We start from the raw sequence: 14,508 nt of genomic DNA, 5'->3' as shown, positions 1-14,508 counted from the left end.
CTTGCATAGAGGGTTGATGGCACCACGCAGCAATACAAGGGGTTAACAGGAAAACCAGCTGCCCCAGGGGTAGTGTGAGGGGGTAGGACTCCAAAGGGAAGCTGTGCCTTGGCATCACTGTGGGCACCATTTCTACTGCTAGGAATCTCCACAGAGCTCAGGCCCTCAGCTGCCAGTCTGCTCTCCCATGGCTGGTTTTGGATTCCCATCCCCCACCTTAGGAGCCGTTGACTCCACCAGCTGGTGCAGCCAAGTTGAGCCCTGGCGCAGACAGATACGCAGTGTCTCTGACTGCTCCTTGGCCTCCTGGGTCAGCAGTGTAGGGCCACCTGCGCTCTCGGGACGCAGACCTGGCCCTGGCCTTGAGGAGAATGCCGATACTGAATGGGTGGGGGAAAGGGCTGGGATGAGGGTACTGGAGGTGAGGATACAGGCAGCAGGGGGAGAAATCTGAGATAGACACCGATCACAGTCAGAAACAGGGGAGTAGAGGTGTTGGAGCTCACACGTGAAGCGAGGGGTCCTGGGTTCTGAGAGTGGGGGTGGAGAACAGGCCACATGTTCCCTCTTACTCCTAATCGCTGCCTCTTTTGGGGACCCCCTCTGTTCTCCCTTGGGCCTTGGCCCTCTCCCCTCCCCCTGAAATCCTGCACCCTTTGCGGATTGGTCCCTAGCCTGCCGAGGGGCGGGGCCCGAAGACCCTGACGTCACTGGCCGAGGGGGGGGCGGGCGGCAAGGGGAGGGGGGCTGACGGGCCCCGGCTCAGCACCTCGGAGAGCTCCCTCCCCGGCCTTGTTTTGCTCCGATACCGCCGCCGGGGGAGGGAGCCAGGGGGCCGGGCACCCGGCTCTGCAGCAGGGGAATGGCCGTAGAGGGGTTGCGGGGCCCCGGCGGGCAGAGGGCCCAGCCGTGATCCGGCGAGGGGGCCAGAGCGCCGGGCGGGGTGGGGGGCAGCTGGCGGCGGCAGCAGTGGCCGCACATCTGAATGGAAGCGAGCTTTGTCCAGACCACCATGGCTCTGGGGCTGTCCTCCAAGAAAGCATCTTCCCGCAATGTGGCCGTGGAGCGTAGGAACCTGATCACCGTGTGCAGGTGGGCACCACTGTAGGGTGGGGGTGGGGTGGTCGGAGAGGGGCGCCGGGGCGGGCTGCGGAAAACTGGATGAGCATGCAAAGCAGCCTGGGAGAAAAGAGAGGCACAGGCTTAACAGGAGCATCCACTGTCCTTTCTCAGGCCAAGACCAGGGAGGGGGTTTGGAGGTCTGGTCCCTACCCTTCTAGGCCAAGCTAGGCCTATGCCCAGGCTGGGGCCTGGAGGGTGAGGGGTGTTTAATTGGCACTGCAGCTTCCTGTGAGAACCAGGAAGTGACATTGTGCGTGAGGGGGAGGGGTGGGGATGGCTGGATCTCTTGCTGGGGGCGGACGGGCAGTGGGAAGAGAAGAACTGAGGGGGTAGGGGGGTGACTACCCTCCAAGCACACCCGCACTCCTACCCAACAGCCTGGCCTATCTGAGGTGGGGCTTTCCTGGGAGATTTTCTCAGGAGAAGCTGCTAAGATGCTGCTCAATTCCTGGAGAGGGATGGTGTCCTCCTCCTTTTCTGGGAAGCTGCAGCCTGTAGCAGAGTCAACTGGGCCTGTGGGCAAAGACCGTGACTCCATCCACTGGAGGCTGAAGGGTGCTGCCTGTGCTGTGGGAAGGACTGAGGGGCTGGCTGAAGAAGCCTGGGTCTCCTGGGTTCAGGGGGAGAAGACTGGGAGAGCAGGCCCATTGGTCTCTGAGGGGGGGGGGCTGTCTCAGGGTTGGGAGGATTCCCCACCTTTCTAGGGCCCAGGAAGTGAACCTTCCCACTTCCCTGCCCTGCCCTGCAGCCAGGAATGGCCAATTGCTCAGCTTCTCTCCCTCAGTCCCCACCTGCAACCTCCCCACCCCCCACGCCACCTCTGAGGGCAGGGAGCTGTCTTCCCTTGCCAGCCCCACCTGCCTGCCCATAGACCTTGGCCCTGCTCCTTTCCCCAGGAATCAGTGCCCACCTGATGCCCTGGCTCCTGTGTCCTATAACTCCTCCCAGGTTCCTGCGCACACACCCAACCACGTTGCACCTGTTTCACATCACTATATGCCTAGTGCCTATCACAGTGCTGTGCACACCAGACCTCTGTAAAAATGCCTAAAATGTTACAGAAGGGATGAGTGCAAAGTGCAGGCCACTGCTTCCACCCTCACATTCCAAACCTTGCCAGTGTGGTGTAAAAACCAGATGGTCCTAGGTTCAAGCTCTTACTTCATCAGTTATTAGCTGTGCAACATTGGCGAAGTCTCCTAACCACCCCAAGCCTTGGGTGCCTCATCATCCCCATTATATATGTAACAGCCACACCAATGAATGGTAATGACATAATCCATGTAGGAGCCTAGCCCAGTGCCTGGCACATGAAAATAGCCTTGTCCTGATGACATCCTTCCTGTCCCTATTCTCCCTCTTCACCTCCTAGGTTCCTCTTCTTTCTCTTGCCTGCCAGGACAACTGGGCTTCTTGAGTGTGTGGAGAAGGAGGGAACTCCCCTTGGTCTAGGCTGCAGAAGCAGAGGCTCTGGTAGATAGGAAGTGGGCTTAGAGCTGTGGTGTGAGGGATGGAGTTTTAGGGGGCATTAGGGGCATGACAAAGGCTCAGAAACCCCTCGGGCCCCTGCCACCTCATCACTGTCACATGGTTTGCCTCCAGCTCCCAGAACAGTTCCCTTTAGCAGGCTGAGAGCTCCCCGGGGCCCTGGCCTCCCTGTCTCCATGGTAACCTGCATCAGCCACTGCACCTCCTAACAGGGAACACACCATGGGGCTTCCCAGGGGAGATGACCAGCTTTGCAGCACCCCTAAGGACAGATGGCAGATGGCTGCCATGCTGAAACCAGCCCCGTTCCCCCACTGTGGTCTGACCCCGATGACCAGAAGAAATCATCAGGGTGTGGAGGGCTGCATAATGAATTCCAGATAATGCCCTAAATACAGACTCCTGGCAGGGCCAACCTTCCCATTAATGACCTAGCTCCTCACAACTGCTGCCCATACACATTCACCTTCTCTCAGTCCTGCCTGGGATCTGAATCAAAATTTAATGAGGCAGGTACTATCATTCCTGTTTGGGACAATGGGCCTCTGGGGGATTAGATGACTTGTCCAAGGCCACAAGGGTATCACAAGGAAACAGGACTTGAGTCCACCAGGCTGTCTCCTCCTGAGTGCCACCCCAACATTGACTTGGCTCTGATCTCAAGCCAGACCAACTTGAAGCCCAAAGGGAAGGGAGGGAGGCCTGTGGGCTCAACTGTGCCATTGGCCTGAGAGCCAGGGAGACCAGTGCCCCAGGGCTGGAGCCTGCAGAGTGGAGGACAGAGGGCAGAGGGGGCAGGGACTGCTCGGGTCCTTGGTAATTGTGACAGACACCAGGAGGCCATAAGATGTAGCAGAAAGAGCAAGGGCTTTGGAATCAGACGTACCTACTTGACTCCTCACAAGCTGTGTGACTCTGAACAGATCAGTCAACCTCTTGGGCTCACAGTTGCCTTATCTGTGAAATGGGGATGATGGGGATAATAAGAGGAACTACCTCCCAGCACTGTTGTAGGGATGGAGGAGATAATACACGAAAAGCATAGTGTTTGGCACATTAAAGGGCTTGATAAGCTTAGGGGGAAAAGGACAATTCTACGCAGGCCCCATATCTGCTCTGCCACCCACAATAGGGTAATAATGGCATGTTGGGAGCCGTGTCCCCAGCCCTGCCCCATCCACTGTAGCCATGGTAGGTGGAGATTGTAGGCGTAGGGATTGCAGAGGGATTGGGGGCTTCCAGCAGGATTGGAGAGAGGGCAGTCCCTCAGCCCCGTTGGCTTCCCTTGACTCCATTCCTCTCTGAGAAGCCAGGTGTCAGGGCCCCAAGGCCCCTTCCAGAGATCTGTTCCAATGCCCACTCCTACCCAGTGTGTGTGTCGGACCCACGCCCTGCACTTCCCTGGTCCCAGCACTGCACCACCGGGTTCTGGACAGCTGGTGTGTGGGCGGCCAAGCTGGGAAGGAAAAGGGGTAAGCCAGGGTCTCCATGTGCTGAGAGCCCACCTGGCCACCATGCATGCCCACGTCCCATGTGCTCAGAGCCAACTCACAGGCCCTGGCATAGGTGAACCCCACTCCAGAAGGGGCTGAAGGTTTTCGCAGCAAGAGCAGAAGACAGCTCAGGGCAGGGGCACAAACTGGCTTCTAACTCCTAACTGACCCCCAACCCACACACATAGAGAATGCAACTCCAAAGGGTAGGCAAGGTGGAAGGGCTGTGGGACAGTCCCCTGACTCTAAGTTCCTCGACTTTCTACCTATTGTTTCATTGCCTCTCAAACCTTGTTCCCAAAGCTTCCTTTCTCTGGATGTCACCTCTCCTGTCACCCAGTTTGTCAATCAGTCTCCCTCCTGTCACCCTAGCACTCCATGTCACAGCACCTCTATGGTCACTATACTCTCACCTGTCTCCCACCCTGTTTCCCTCTGCCACCCCATAACCTCTTCCCTGCCCTTCTTTCCCTGGTGCCCTTCCCTTACCACCATCTCCCTGCCTTCTCACCTGACACCCCACTGCCCCTTCTCCCTACCTCCACTCAGGTTCTCTGTGAAAACACTGCTGGAGAAGTACACGGCAGAGCCCATCGATGACTCATCTGAGGAGTTTGTGAACTTTGCAGCCATCTTAGAGCAGATCCTCAGTCACCGTTTCAAAGGTGGGCCCAGGTTCCTGTCCCTCAGGGCCCAGTCCTCCCAACTTCCAGCCTTTAGCTTCCAGCCACCCCCCTCTGGTCTACTCTGTGGCTTTCTGAACCCCATCACTAACCATGGCCCCAATTCTGGGCCATGTGCAGAGCTGGGAAGATGGAAGGGGGTCTTCTGGGCATGCAGTCATATGCTGGCATGCCCTTTGTGTACATGCATGTGTGTGCACATACGTTTGGGGTAGGCATTATGTGCGTGCATGGCTGCTTATATTTATGCATGTGTTTGCCCCATTACATGGACCCTCTCCAAACTCCTTAGTCTTGCTGAGCCCCCTCCCTGCCCTGGCTCAGCCTGTGCCCCAGCAGGTCCTGTGAGCTGGTTCAGCTCAGATGGGCAGCGGGGCTTCTGGGACTATATCCGGCTGGCCTGCAGTAAAGTGCCCAACAACTGTGTGAGCAGCATCGAGAACATGGAGAACATCAGCACAGCCCGAGCCAAGGTGAGGGGCCTGCAACAGGCAGGGCCAGAGCAGCTGCTCCCTGCTCTGGATACAGGGGGACTGCCTGCTCCTTGGTCCTCACCTGCCACGGGCACTGGGGAGAAGACCCACAGGAGGTCCAGACCCAGTGGTGCACACATGGGTCCTTTCCGGGCAGCAAGTAAAGGTGAGCATGCTTTCCAGGGCCGGGCATGGATCCGGGTAGCACTGATGGAGAAGCGCATGTCGGAATATATCACCACAGCTCTGCGGGACACCCGGACCACCAGGTCAGACCCTCTCGGTCAGCTCGGACCACAGGTCCCAGTGTACACATTCACTGCCTAAACACACTTGATCCTTAAGTTCCTGCAGCAATCTTCAGTACCTGGACTACAACTCCCAGGATGCACCACTCGTTCCCTCTCCCAGATTGTCTACAGGTCAGCCCCCTTGCTGTCCTGAAACACTCCTTTGGCACCACCATCTCTTTCAAGTCAAATTCATTATCCCCATCACTTTTCAGCACCAGTCTCATATACAGCTCTACCTTTACACACACCTCTGGACAAATCCTCAACTATGTATCATTTCACTTGTTGGCCTTGTTCCATGCCCTACAACACACAGCCCTACTTGCTCCCCCGAACAATGGACTGCAGAGTCCCAGCGCAGAGCTTCATTCCCTACACTGTGGGTTGGTAGAGAGATTGGACCTGGGGCAGGGTCACAGGCAGAATGTGCTGGTGGGGAGTGGTGTGAAGTAGATGTTTTTACTGCATTCTGTCTCTGGTCTGTCCTCACATTTCAGAGTTCACATCAACATAGTTTTGAGCATCTACAGTATGCCAAACTCTAACGATTAGAACTTGTTTCCTGATTTTAAGGATCTGAGGGACTCAGTACTTGATGGGAAAGGAGTAGTTCAGAGGTTGGAGGAGAGTCTGTTCTTAGTGGACATACGTTCTAATAGGTGGGAGACACAGGTGCTATCCCCTGTGATGCTATCCCAGTCTGAGGGAGACACGAGAGCCTCACCTGAGGGCTGAGTAGGAAGGAGATACCTCCTTCCTCTAGGAAAGGTTTGTAGGAAGCCCAGCAAGAGAGGTCCTGAGGGATGGGGCACAGGAAGGATGCTGCACCATCAGTCCCTCCTCCTCCCCACAGACGTTTCTATGACTCCGGAGCCATCATGCTGAGGGAGGAAGCCACGGTGCTCACAGGGATGCTGATTGGACTGAGTGCCATAGACTTCAGGTGGGGTCTGGGTGGCAGTGGTGGTGGAGTGTGCCCCTGCCAATGTGCACACCCCCACCCCCTCACACCCACCCCCAACTCTGTGCGTCCTATGCCCCCAGCTTTTGCTTAAAGGGTGAAGTGCTGGACGGGAAGACCCCCGTGGTCATCGATTACACGCCCTACCTAAAGTTCACCCAGAGGTGAGAAACCCGATTGTTGCAGTGGATGCGGGCAGACCCCCGCCCCTAGGGGCGGGGATGCCGGCAGGGGGCTGGCTGGGCGGCTACCGCAGACCCCAGCCCAAAGGGGCCGCTTGGGCCGCTAGCACAGGGCCGGGCTGGCGGGTATTCACTACTCCCTCCCCCAAGCTACGATTACCTGACGGACGAAGAGGAGCGGCACAGCGCCGAGAGCAGCACGAGTGAGGACAACTCACCCGAGCACCCGTACCTGCCGCTAGTTACCGACGAGGACAGCTGGTACAGCAAGTGGCACAAGATGGAACAGAAATTCCGCATCGTCTACGCGCAGAAGGTGCGCGGTGCGCTGCGTTGGTGGCGGGGAGCTGGGCGGGGGAGGGAGACGGGCCAGGCGGCTGCAGGGACCCGCCTCCTGCCGCCCGGGCTGAGCCGGCTTCCTGCAGGGTTACCTGGAAGAGCTGGTGCGTCTGCGTGAGTCACAGCTGAAGGACCTGGAGGCGGAGAACCGGCGGCTGCAGCTGCAGCTGGAGGAGGCAGCGGCGCAGAACCAGCGCGAGAAGCGGGAGCTAGAAGGCGTGATCCTGGAGCTGCAGGAGCAGCTGTGAGCGCCGCTGCCACCCTAAACCCTGACCCCGGCCACATCACCCCAGGGAACCCCCACATCGTTCTCCCTGACTCTAACCTCACTCTTCCTGATACCCGTATCCAGCTCAACCGACCACCAGCATCATACCACGGACCCCATCCCCTTCACCCAGCGCCCGCCCCAGTGACCTAACGTTATCCTCAACATAAAATCCTCCCAAAGTCGGCTCCCCACTTCACCCTCAATTACCCGCCATCCAACATTACTCCAGGGACCCCAACATTACTCACAAGGACATCTGATGTTACTCAGTGACCTTCAACGTAATTGAATTATTCCCTCTAGTCTGCAATGTTGGCCCACTGACTGTCATCATCCATGGTGACCCCTGACCTCACCCCTACCCATCCTTCTGACGTTTCCCCCCTAAATCTTTTTATCACCTATGTATGACCTCCCAGCATGATTTCCCAAGACCCCTCACTACCCTTCAGGATTCCCACACTATTCTCGACTCCCACAACACCCCATTACTCCCTCTAACCCCCAATGTAAGTGCACTAATCCCTGTCACCCCTCTGACCCCCAGTACATCCCCCGATTCCCAGGATCTGCCACACTAATCCCCAACATTCTATTCCTACTTCTGCTACCCAGGTTTCAATCCTAACCCTTCCCCTCACCCTTTGCTCAGCCTCCCCTTCCCCACTTCTGCTCCCTCTCCCAGCCAGCCTGACCACCCCCTCCCCATCCCAGGACAGGTCTGATCCCTGGTGACCACGCTTCCCTAGCCCAGGGTTCCAAGGAGCTCACCACACCCCTGGTCAACCAATGGCCATCACTGGGAACGCTCAATGGGGCTGAGGGCGTCAGCAACCCCAAACTCTACCGGAGGAGGTAAGCCCAACCAGGCTCTGCCTGGGTCTGAGTGCTGGGCCCTCCTGGGGAAGAGAGGCATGGGGGGCAGTAGGCCTCTGCCCATACATCAGCTCTCTGCTCTGCCACAGGCACAGCTTCATGAGCACGGAGCCGCTGTCAGCCGAAGCCAGTCTGAGTTCAGACTCCCAGCGCCTGGGAGAGGGCAAGCGGGATGAGGAGCCCTGGGGCCCCATCGGTGAGTCCCCCAATCCAGCACACAGCATCCCTCCAGGAAGGGCTAAAGGTCCTGGGCAATTCCCTCATTCACTCAAGTCCTTCCAGAGAGCTTAACACAGCAATTAAGGGCTTGGTATGGGATGTTGGGCAGACCCTGGTGCAACTCTCAGCTGGGCCTCCTCTTGTGGACCTTGGTCAATGATTCACCTTGCTGAGCCCTTCTCATCTATAAAATGAGGATGTTGATTAACATAATCACCATTGTTGGCATGTGGTGAGGGATTAATAGCTTTTTAGTATAGTGACATCCTCAGTGGGTTCACAAATTCTTGGGGAGTTCTTTGCATAATTTGCTCTTATCTCATGCATTCTGTGAACCGCTTGCCTGACCCTTGTTTCCCCCTTTTCTTTGGCTGCCAGGAAGCTCAGAGCCGAATTAGTGGCTCCCTTCAAGCGAATGTCCAGGACTTCAATGCATGCATTTTGTGTTGCCCTTCCCATGGCTTCACCTTGGTTTCCCACCCTAGTTTTCCTGGTGCCTGGATGTCCTGTCTTTTCTAAAACCCACACTGTACTGGATGACCCTAGATCTTCTTTTGAGACAAGGCAGGCTATGGACATGTGACCCTGCCACACTGTTTGTGATTGTCCGTGTGTCTGTCTTCCCATCAGACTGTGAGCTCCTTGAGGGCAGGGACCATGTCTCGTCCGTTCTCTGTATCCCCAGTGCTTGGAACGGAACAAGTGCTCACCATGTGTTTAATAAATGGACAGAGAGGACGAACCTCAGGGGGAGACAGAGACATAAACTGACGATTACAATAGTGTCCTCAGCACTGTGCATGGCACTGGCAGGTGCTTATCAAGGTTTAATTGAAGTGACAAATGCTGCAGAAATGAGAAGCCTCCTGGGGGGTGACCTGAGGGCTGCCCCTTCACTGCCTGTGCCCATGCCCCCCATCCCCACACATGCCTCACCCACCCTCTCTCCCCAGGGAAGGACCCCACGCCCTCCATGCTGGGTCTCTGCGGCTCACTGGCCTCCATCCCCAGCTGCAAGTCCCTGGCGAGCTTCAAATCCAACGAGTGCCTGGTGAGCGACAGTCCCGAGGGCAGCCCGGCACTAAGCCCCAGCTGAGGAGCACTGTGGGCTGTGCCAGCCCCCCCTGCCAGGGGCACAGACACCTGCCACCTTTCCTCAGAGTCCCCCAATCCAGGCCATCCTTCCAGAAAATCCTGCCCACCCAGCCAGGGGTCTCTCAGGAAAGACTCCCTTTGCTTCTGGTTTTAGCTTCCTGCCCAAGGAAGCAGGTTGGGTGAGGTGGGGGCACCAGGGCCACAAGGAGCCCTTGGGGAAGCTTGCTCCGTTCTGGTGACTAATGCCTGGCTGACTCACTCCAGGACTCTTTGCTCATCTCCCCCACCCTCCTCAGGAGCTTGGGGCCCAGCCTCAGCACCCTCACCTCTCCCACCTTTCTTGTCTGTTCCCATGTATTCATTCCCTTGAGTCACTTCTTCCTCAGCCCCCAGGGCAGGGGCTCTGAGGGTATCAGGCAAATAAAAACCAGAGGACTGAAGGTAGCCTTGTCTGTGGGGGCTGGCACAGGGCCCTGTCCTGAGGTTGGCAGAATGTGATGGAGCCAGTGCTGGGCCCAAAACCAAGGTGATGCTGGACCACATAGGATCAGTGTGCATCCCGTGGGAGCAGGCGGGTCACCACAGTTCAGGGAGTGGGGGTCTTTTGTATGAAGTGTCCTGAGTATTAGGTCCCCCCAGGGCAGGACCAAGACACCTAAGTGCCCCTTCAACCTGATACTCAGGTTGCTCAACCCCAGGCAGATAAGACTGGGGAGCAGGATGGAGGAGGCAACCTCTGGCAGGGCCATTTTCTTCCATCATCCCAAGCAATTCAGCTTTGGCCCAAAGTTACAGACCCTTCCTTTAGGCCAAAGCCTGGCAGTGAGGCAACCCTCCCTCCTCTGTCGCCACTGAAATGTGCCCTTGGGAGTCTCACCACCCTCCACCCTGGCCCTAACATTACCAGGGTATTGCTTGTTGCCCACCCCAACTCTGGGTCCTCACTCAATTTAGGGGGTGGTCCTCTACATGGGCATCACCTGGGCATCCAAAGCCAACACCAAGGTCCCTTCCAGGCCTCCTCTGTGCAAATCACTCACCAAGTCCCACTTGCCTCACCCCACCCCACAGCCCCCCTGCAGTCACAGGCACCGTAGAGAAGTTCACCATCTTTACACTCAAGGAATTAACAGGGATGGGTTCAGACTATGCCAGGCCCAGGGTTTTGTGACTCCTGGGGGCAGGCCAAGGTACAACAAACACACAGAGAAATGGACAGGGGTGGGTGGGAGGGTAGGGAGTTAACAGATTTGGTCTTGAACTTGGGGGATGGGGTGGAAAAGTGATGATCCTTGGGGCTTGGGAATGAGGACCAGCAGGAAGAAAGCTGTCTGAGGGGGGCCTGAGCAGGCCCAGAAGGGCAGCCCCTAACCCCTGGGGTTCTGAGTTGAGGGAAGAAAAATGAGTCCCCTCCCATGAGGACAAGGCACTTGGCTCGGTCTCCTCCTGCCCCACCCCATCCAGGGAAGAAACCAGGCCCCTCATCGCCTCCATCCTTTCACTCCCTTCACGGGCCCAGAGGCTGTTCCTGGTTGAGTCTCTGGAAGAAGCTTTTGCCGAACTCATATGTGCTGATCATGATGGCACAGGAGGGAGCAGCCTTGATGATCCTTGGGAGGAAGCCTGCAGTGGGAGGGGGAGGCTGGGTTTGGAGCTCGGGTCCCAGGGGGCCCCAACCCCATCAAGGCCTGGACACACACAGACACTCACCTGCGAAAAGGCCCCTGGTGCCCGACTCAGCCCGGATCCTCCGCAGCAGCAGCCAGGTGGAGTCGGCATGCAGAGGTGACACTGTAGACATCAGGCATGGCCCGGTCAGACCCTACTGGGACCCCCACCTGTCCCCTCCCCATGCCAGCTAGGCCCCTCACCTCTCACAGCCTCCACCGCTCCCAGTGCGACCTGGCGTTGAGTCTTCACCACATCGAAGGGTAGAGTCAGGATGGCTGCCACCTGGTGGGGTGGGGTGGGGGGGTGAGGGCTTGTCTTCATTCCCAGGACCCCCATCCCTTGCATTCAGCCAGGGTCTGCCAGCCTTATCACCAGGGAGGGTGAGCTTGCTTCTCGACAGGCAGCCGCTGCACTGCCATGCAAGCATTCCTCTGGGGCAACCCCACCCAAGGACACCTCTGCCAGCCTCACCCCCAGCCCAGTGAACTCACCGTCCCTGAGATACCGCCAGCCACAAAGCTGATGCCCACCGATGTCTGGTCCTTTGGCCTGAGCCCGCTCAGCCAGCTCTTCACCAGTTCATAGTTGAACCAGTACAGGGCTTGGGGGCATGGGGTACACTCATTGGAGATAGAAAGGGCAGTGGGGTAGGTCCCAGACCTCCCATCTTTCAACGACCTATATATATCACGACCATTCCCTCCTAGTTATGAGGCCTGCCTACTACACGACAGTTTCTGTAACAGGACCTCTAGGAATGATCTCATGAGAAAACCTGGGCAAATACACTGCCTGCTGGGCCCATTTCACAGATGAAATAGTCAGGGCTCAGAGAAGTGCCTTCAAGGTTAGTACTAAAGTGGGGACTTGGCTGTAGACCTCTTGTACATCATCCAAGGGCTCCCTGCCCCCAACCCCTAAACCCCTGGTGCCTACCTGAAAAGGGTACATCGCGAAGGGCAGTGGGGCCCCAGCCCAGCCACAGTGAGCGCCAGCCACCTTGAGCCACGGCAGCACGGACACAGGTACCCAGCTCCCGGTATGACACATGCTGAGCCTGCAACTTCGTCCGTACCAGCTCCAGGGGACTGATCACAGTCACGGTGCCCACTGCAGGGAACAGTGAGGAGAGGTCAGCTCACAGGTCCCAGTGGCAACCTACCTCAGGGTCTAAGGGCCCAAGACATCCCCCCACCCCTAAGCCGGCAGAGAGTAGAGCTGGGAGCTAGGACTGGGCTCAGGTACAGGTGGGGTGAGAGGGAGATCAAGGGCCCAGGGCTGTGCTCACAGCGGGCCAGTGCGCCAGCCACCATGGGTGCGTAGAGATCAGAGGTGAGGGCTCGACCACTTAGGAAGGTCTTGAGTTGGTCGTAGGCGGTGAAGTAGATGGCAGTTGCTGGCACAGTCATCACCCTGTGGGTGTAAACAGAGGTTAGCCGGGACTCCCAAAGGCTCCTAAATCTCCCAGGCCGCCTGTGCCCCACCCAGCCAGCCAACAGGTGAGCAAGGGATCAGCAGTGCATGGGAGAAAGCAACATGCAGGACTAGGACACTCACAGGGTGGCTGGGAGGCCACTCCACAGGGTCCTGGTGCCCTCGTGTCTCACGATCTTCACAAAGGCATCCTGGCCAAGCAGACACCAGCCCAGAGGAAGAAGGATGAACATGAACAAGGCCTGTGATGGGGCTGGCCCAGGCTGGGCCCTAGCCTGATGCCCTCACCTCTGCCCACATCCCTGGGTTCTGCTGGGAGGCTGTTGCCCCTCAGGACTCCACGCATGCAATTCCCCATTTGGCTCCAGGTGGACTCCTTCCCATTCATCCTTCAAAACCTCGTGGCGGCACCACCTCATCAGGGAAGCCTTTCCCAAATTGAACTGGCAGCCCCTACATGCTTTGCACCACCCGTTCTTTCCTGGGTCTGCTGCCCAAGCAATCTGAATCCCTCAGGAATGCCTACAGACCCAGCTGAGGGCACAGCGGCTCACCATGGTGCCAGTGAAGCGAGTGGGGTCCTGAAACCAAGTAGCACAGCGGGCACCATTTGGGCACAGGTACAGGGGCTCCAGGACACCATTGCAGTACAGGAGGCACTTCCCTGTGGGTCGAAGAGAGGAGGGCACTGGGGAAAGGGAGGGAGCATTAGGATGCCAGGGAGGTGGTACGGCCCTGTCCCTGGAGGGCCAGCAGAGGCTGGGGTCCCTAGGTGGACACTCTTGTGCAGGACTTTGGACTGGCTGATAGGACCATGTGTTAGTCCATGGCTGTGGGACCAAGTGCCCTGGGAAGACTGGGACACTCCCTCCCCTGACCCGACAGGCTCCCTGTGGCTTGGGGCACTCACATTTGGCATAGGAGAGGCTCCAGAGTCTGGAGGGAGGCATCAGCTCTAAAATACAAGGCAGCCCCTCAAGTCAGCAGAGACCCCATCTTTGGGAGATCCTTTTTTGCCCAGGCACCACCCCCTATTGGCTCCGGGGTCCTGCACTCACCGCTGGTCACTGAGGGGCGTTGAGACTGCAAGCGGACCTTCACCACGTCCAGGGGCGTCACTGAGAAAGAGGATATGCCTGAAGACTCCTTTTAGGACCCCACTCCTGATCCCTCCTCTAGGACCCAGTCACCTCCAATATCTGGTCTGCCCCAGTCCCCAGCTGCCCTCGCCCCACCTCCCCAGGTCTTACTGAAGAGGGAGGTGACCACAGCCCCTGCACCTGAGGCCACCATTTGTTGGAGGGGACTAATGCCCCCAGGATCCTGGTCATCCATCCTGTAGTCTCAGTTCTGAAAAACAAAGCTCAGTCAGTGGAGCTCCAGCTTACGAAACAGGAGTCAGTGGCAGGGGAGAAGTGAGGCAGGGCACTTTTGGACTTTACCTGGATCCCTCAATCCGTTCTCTCACAGAGTATGAGTTCAAGCGATCCTCACAATAACCTTTTAAAGCGGTTATTGTCAGCTCCGCTTTGCTAAGACTGAGGCTCAAAGAGGTTTGGTAACTTGCCCAAGGTCACTCTGGGAGTAGTTAGTAAGCAAGCTGGGAGAGTCACCCGTTGGTTAATGGGCAATAATGGCCACTGCCATTTCCTTATCCGCAGGCTTACAGTGCACTTCCTTAGCGCAGGCGTCCAGGTTGGCCCCGGGGGGGGGGGCTCAAAGATCAAAACGCCTGAGTCACCTCCCTGTGCCCCCCAACTCCAGGACCCAGCCCCGAGGCTGGCACAAGCGAGCCCCGAGTCACCGAGCCTGGAGAGGTGGCGCAGGGCAGTGAGGGAAATGTGTGAACAAACCCGATGGCACCGAAGGGTCCAACCGCTCTTTCGGGACTGCAGGCTGGAAGCCCGG

The 14,508-nt window shown here is 57.6% G+C and overlaps 2 protein-coding genes across 8 annotated transcripts in view; one reads left to right on the top strand and one right to left on the bottom strand.

The window, feature by feature from the left end:
* The first annotated feature begins 738 nt into the window (after window positions 1–738).
* Window positions 739–9,935, top strand: RUNDC3A (RUN domain containing 3A). 5 transcript variants are annotated; one of them, XM_019665665.1, is made up of 11 exons: window positions 739–1,092; window positions 4,653–4,768; window positions 5,123–5,259; window positions 5,443–5,528; window positions 6,406–6,495; window positions 6,597–6,677; window positions 6,846–7,011; window positions 7,121–7,278; window positions 8,020–8,160; window positions 8,271–8,377; window positions 9,354–9,935. In XM_019665665.1, exons 1-11 carry the CDS (start codon window positions 986–988, stop codon window positions 9,494–9,496), a joined length of 1,332 nt encoding a protein of 443 aa, XP_019521210.1. In that variant the 5' UTR covers window positions 739–985; the 3' UTR covers window positions 9,497–9,935. The 5 variants fall into 5 exon arrangements, with proteins under 5 accessions (XP_019521210.1, XP_019521211.1, XP_019521209.1 ...); XM_019665666.1 differs by having other exon boundaries at window positions 740–1,092; window positions 5,126–5,259; XM_019665664.1 differs by having other exon boundaries at window positions 740–1,092; window positions 5,111–5,259.
* Window positions 9,936–10,592: 657 nt separating this feature from the next.
* The window catches only part of SLC25A39 (solute carrier family 25 member 39), a 14,444-nt gene continuing 10,528 nt past the window's right edge, over window positions 10,593–14,508 (bottom strand). The window contains exons 1-12 of one of the 3 annotated variants that reach the window (XM_019665672.1): window positions 14,043–14,310; window positions 13,851–13,950; window positions 13,659–13,718; window positions 13,511–13,555; window positions 13,155–13,264; window positions 12,724–12,791; window positions 12,455–12,579; window positions 12,103–12,276; window positions 11,658–11,767; window positions 11,367–11,448; window positions 11,206–11,286; window positions 10,593–11,118 (exon numbers count right to left, since the gene is read on the bottom strand). In XM_019665672.1, the coding sequence (XP_019521217.1) occupies window positions 11,003–11,118; window positions 11,206–11,286; window positions 11,367–11,448; window positions 11,658–11,767; window positions 12,103–12,276; window positions 12,455–12,579; window positions 12,724–12,791; window positions 13,155–13,264; window positions 13,511–13,555; window positions 13,659–13,718; window positions 13,851–13,935 (1,056 nt within the window). In that variant the 5' untranslated portion in view covers window positions 13,936–13,950; window positions 14,043–14,310 and the 3' untranslated portion in view covers window positions 10,593–11,002. Of the gene's footprint in view, window positions 11,119–11,205; window positions 11,287–11,366; window positions 11,449–11,657; window positions 11,768–12,102; window positions 12,277–12,454; window positions 12,580–12,723; window positions 12,792–13,154; window positions 13,289–13,510; window positions 13,556–13,658; window positions 13,719–13,850; window positions 13,951–14,042; window positions 14,311–14,508 lie in introns of those variants that run through there. The other 2 variants (XM_019665669.1, XM_019665671.1) reach the window with 2 other exon arrangements.

This window comes from Hipposideros armiger, unplaced genomic scaffold (genome assembly GCF_001890085.2).
Source record: "Hipposideros armiger isolate ML-2016 unplaced genomic scaffold, ASM189008v1 scaffold_447, whole genome shotgun sequence".
Taxonomy (NCBI): domain Eukaryota; kingdom Metazoa; phylum Chordata; class Mammalia; order Chiroptera; family Hipposideridae; genus Hipposideros; species Hipposideros armiger.
The sequence above is the reverse complement of the archived record's forward strand: the minus strand, read 5'-3'. Positions and strand labels throughout refer to the sequence as shown.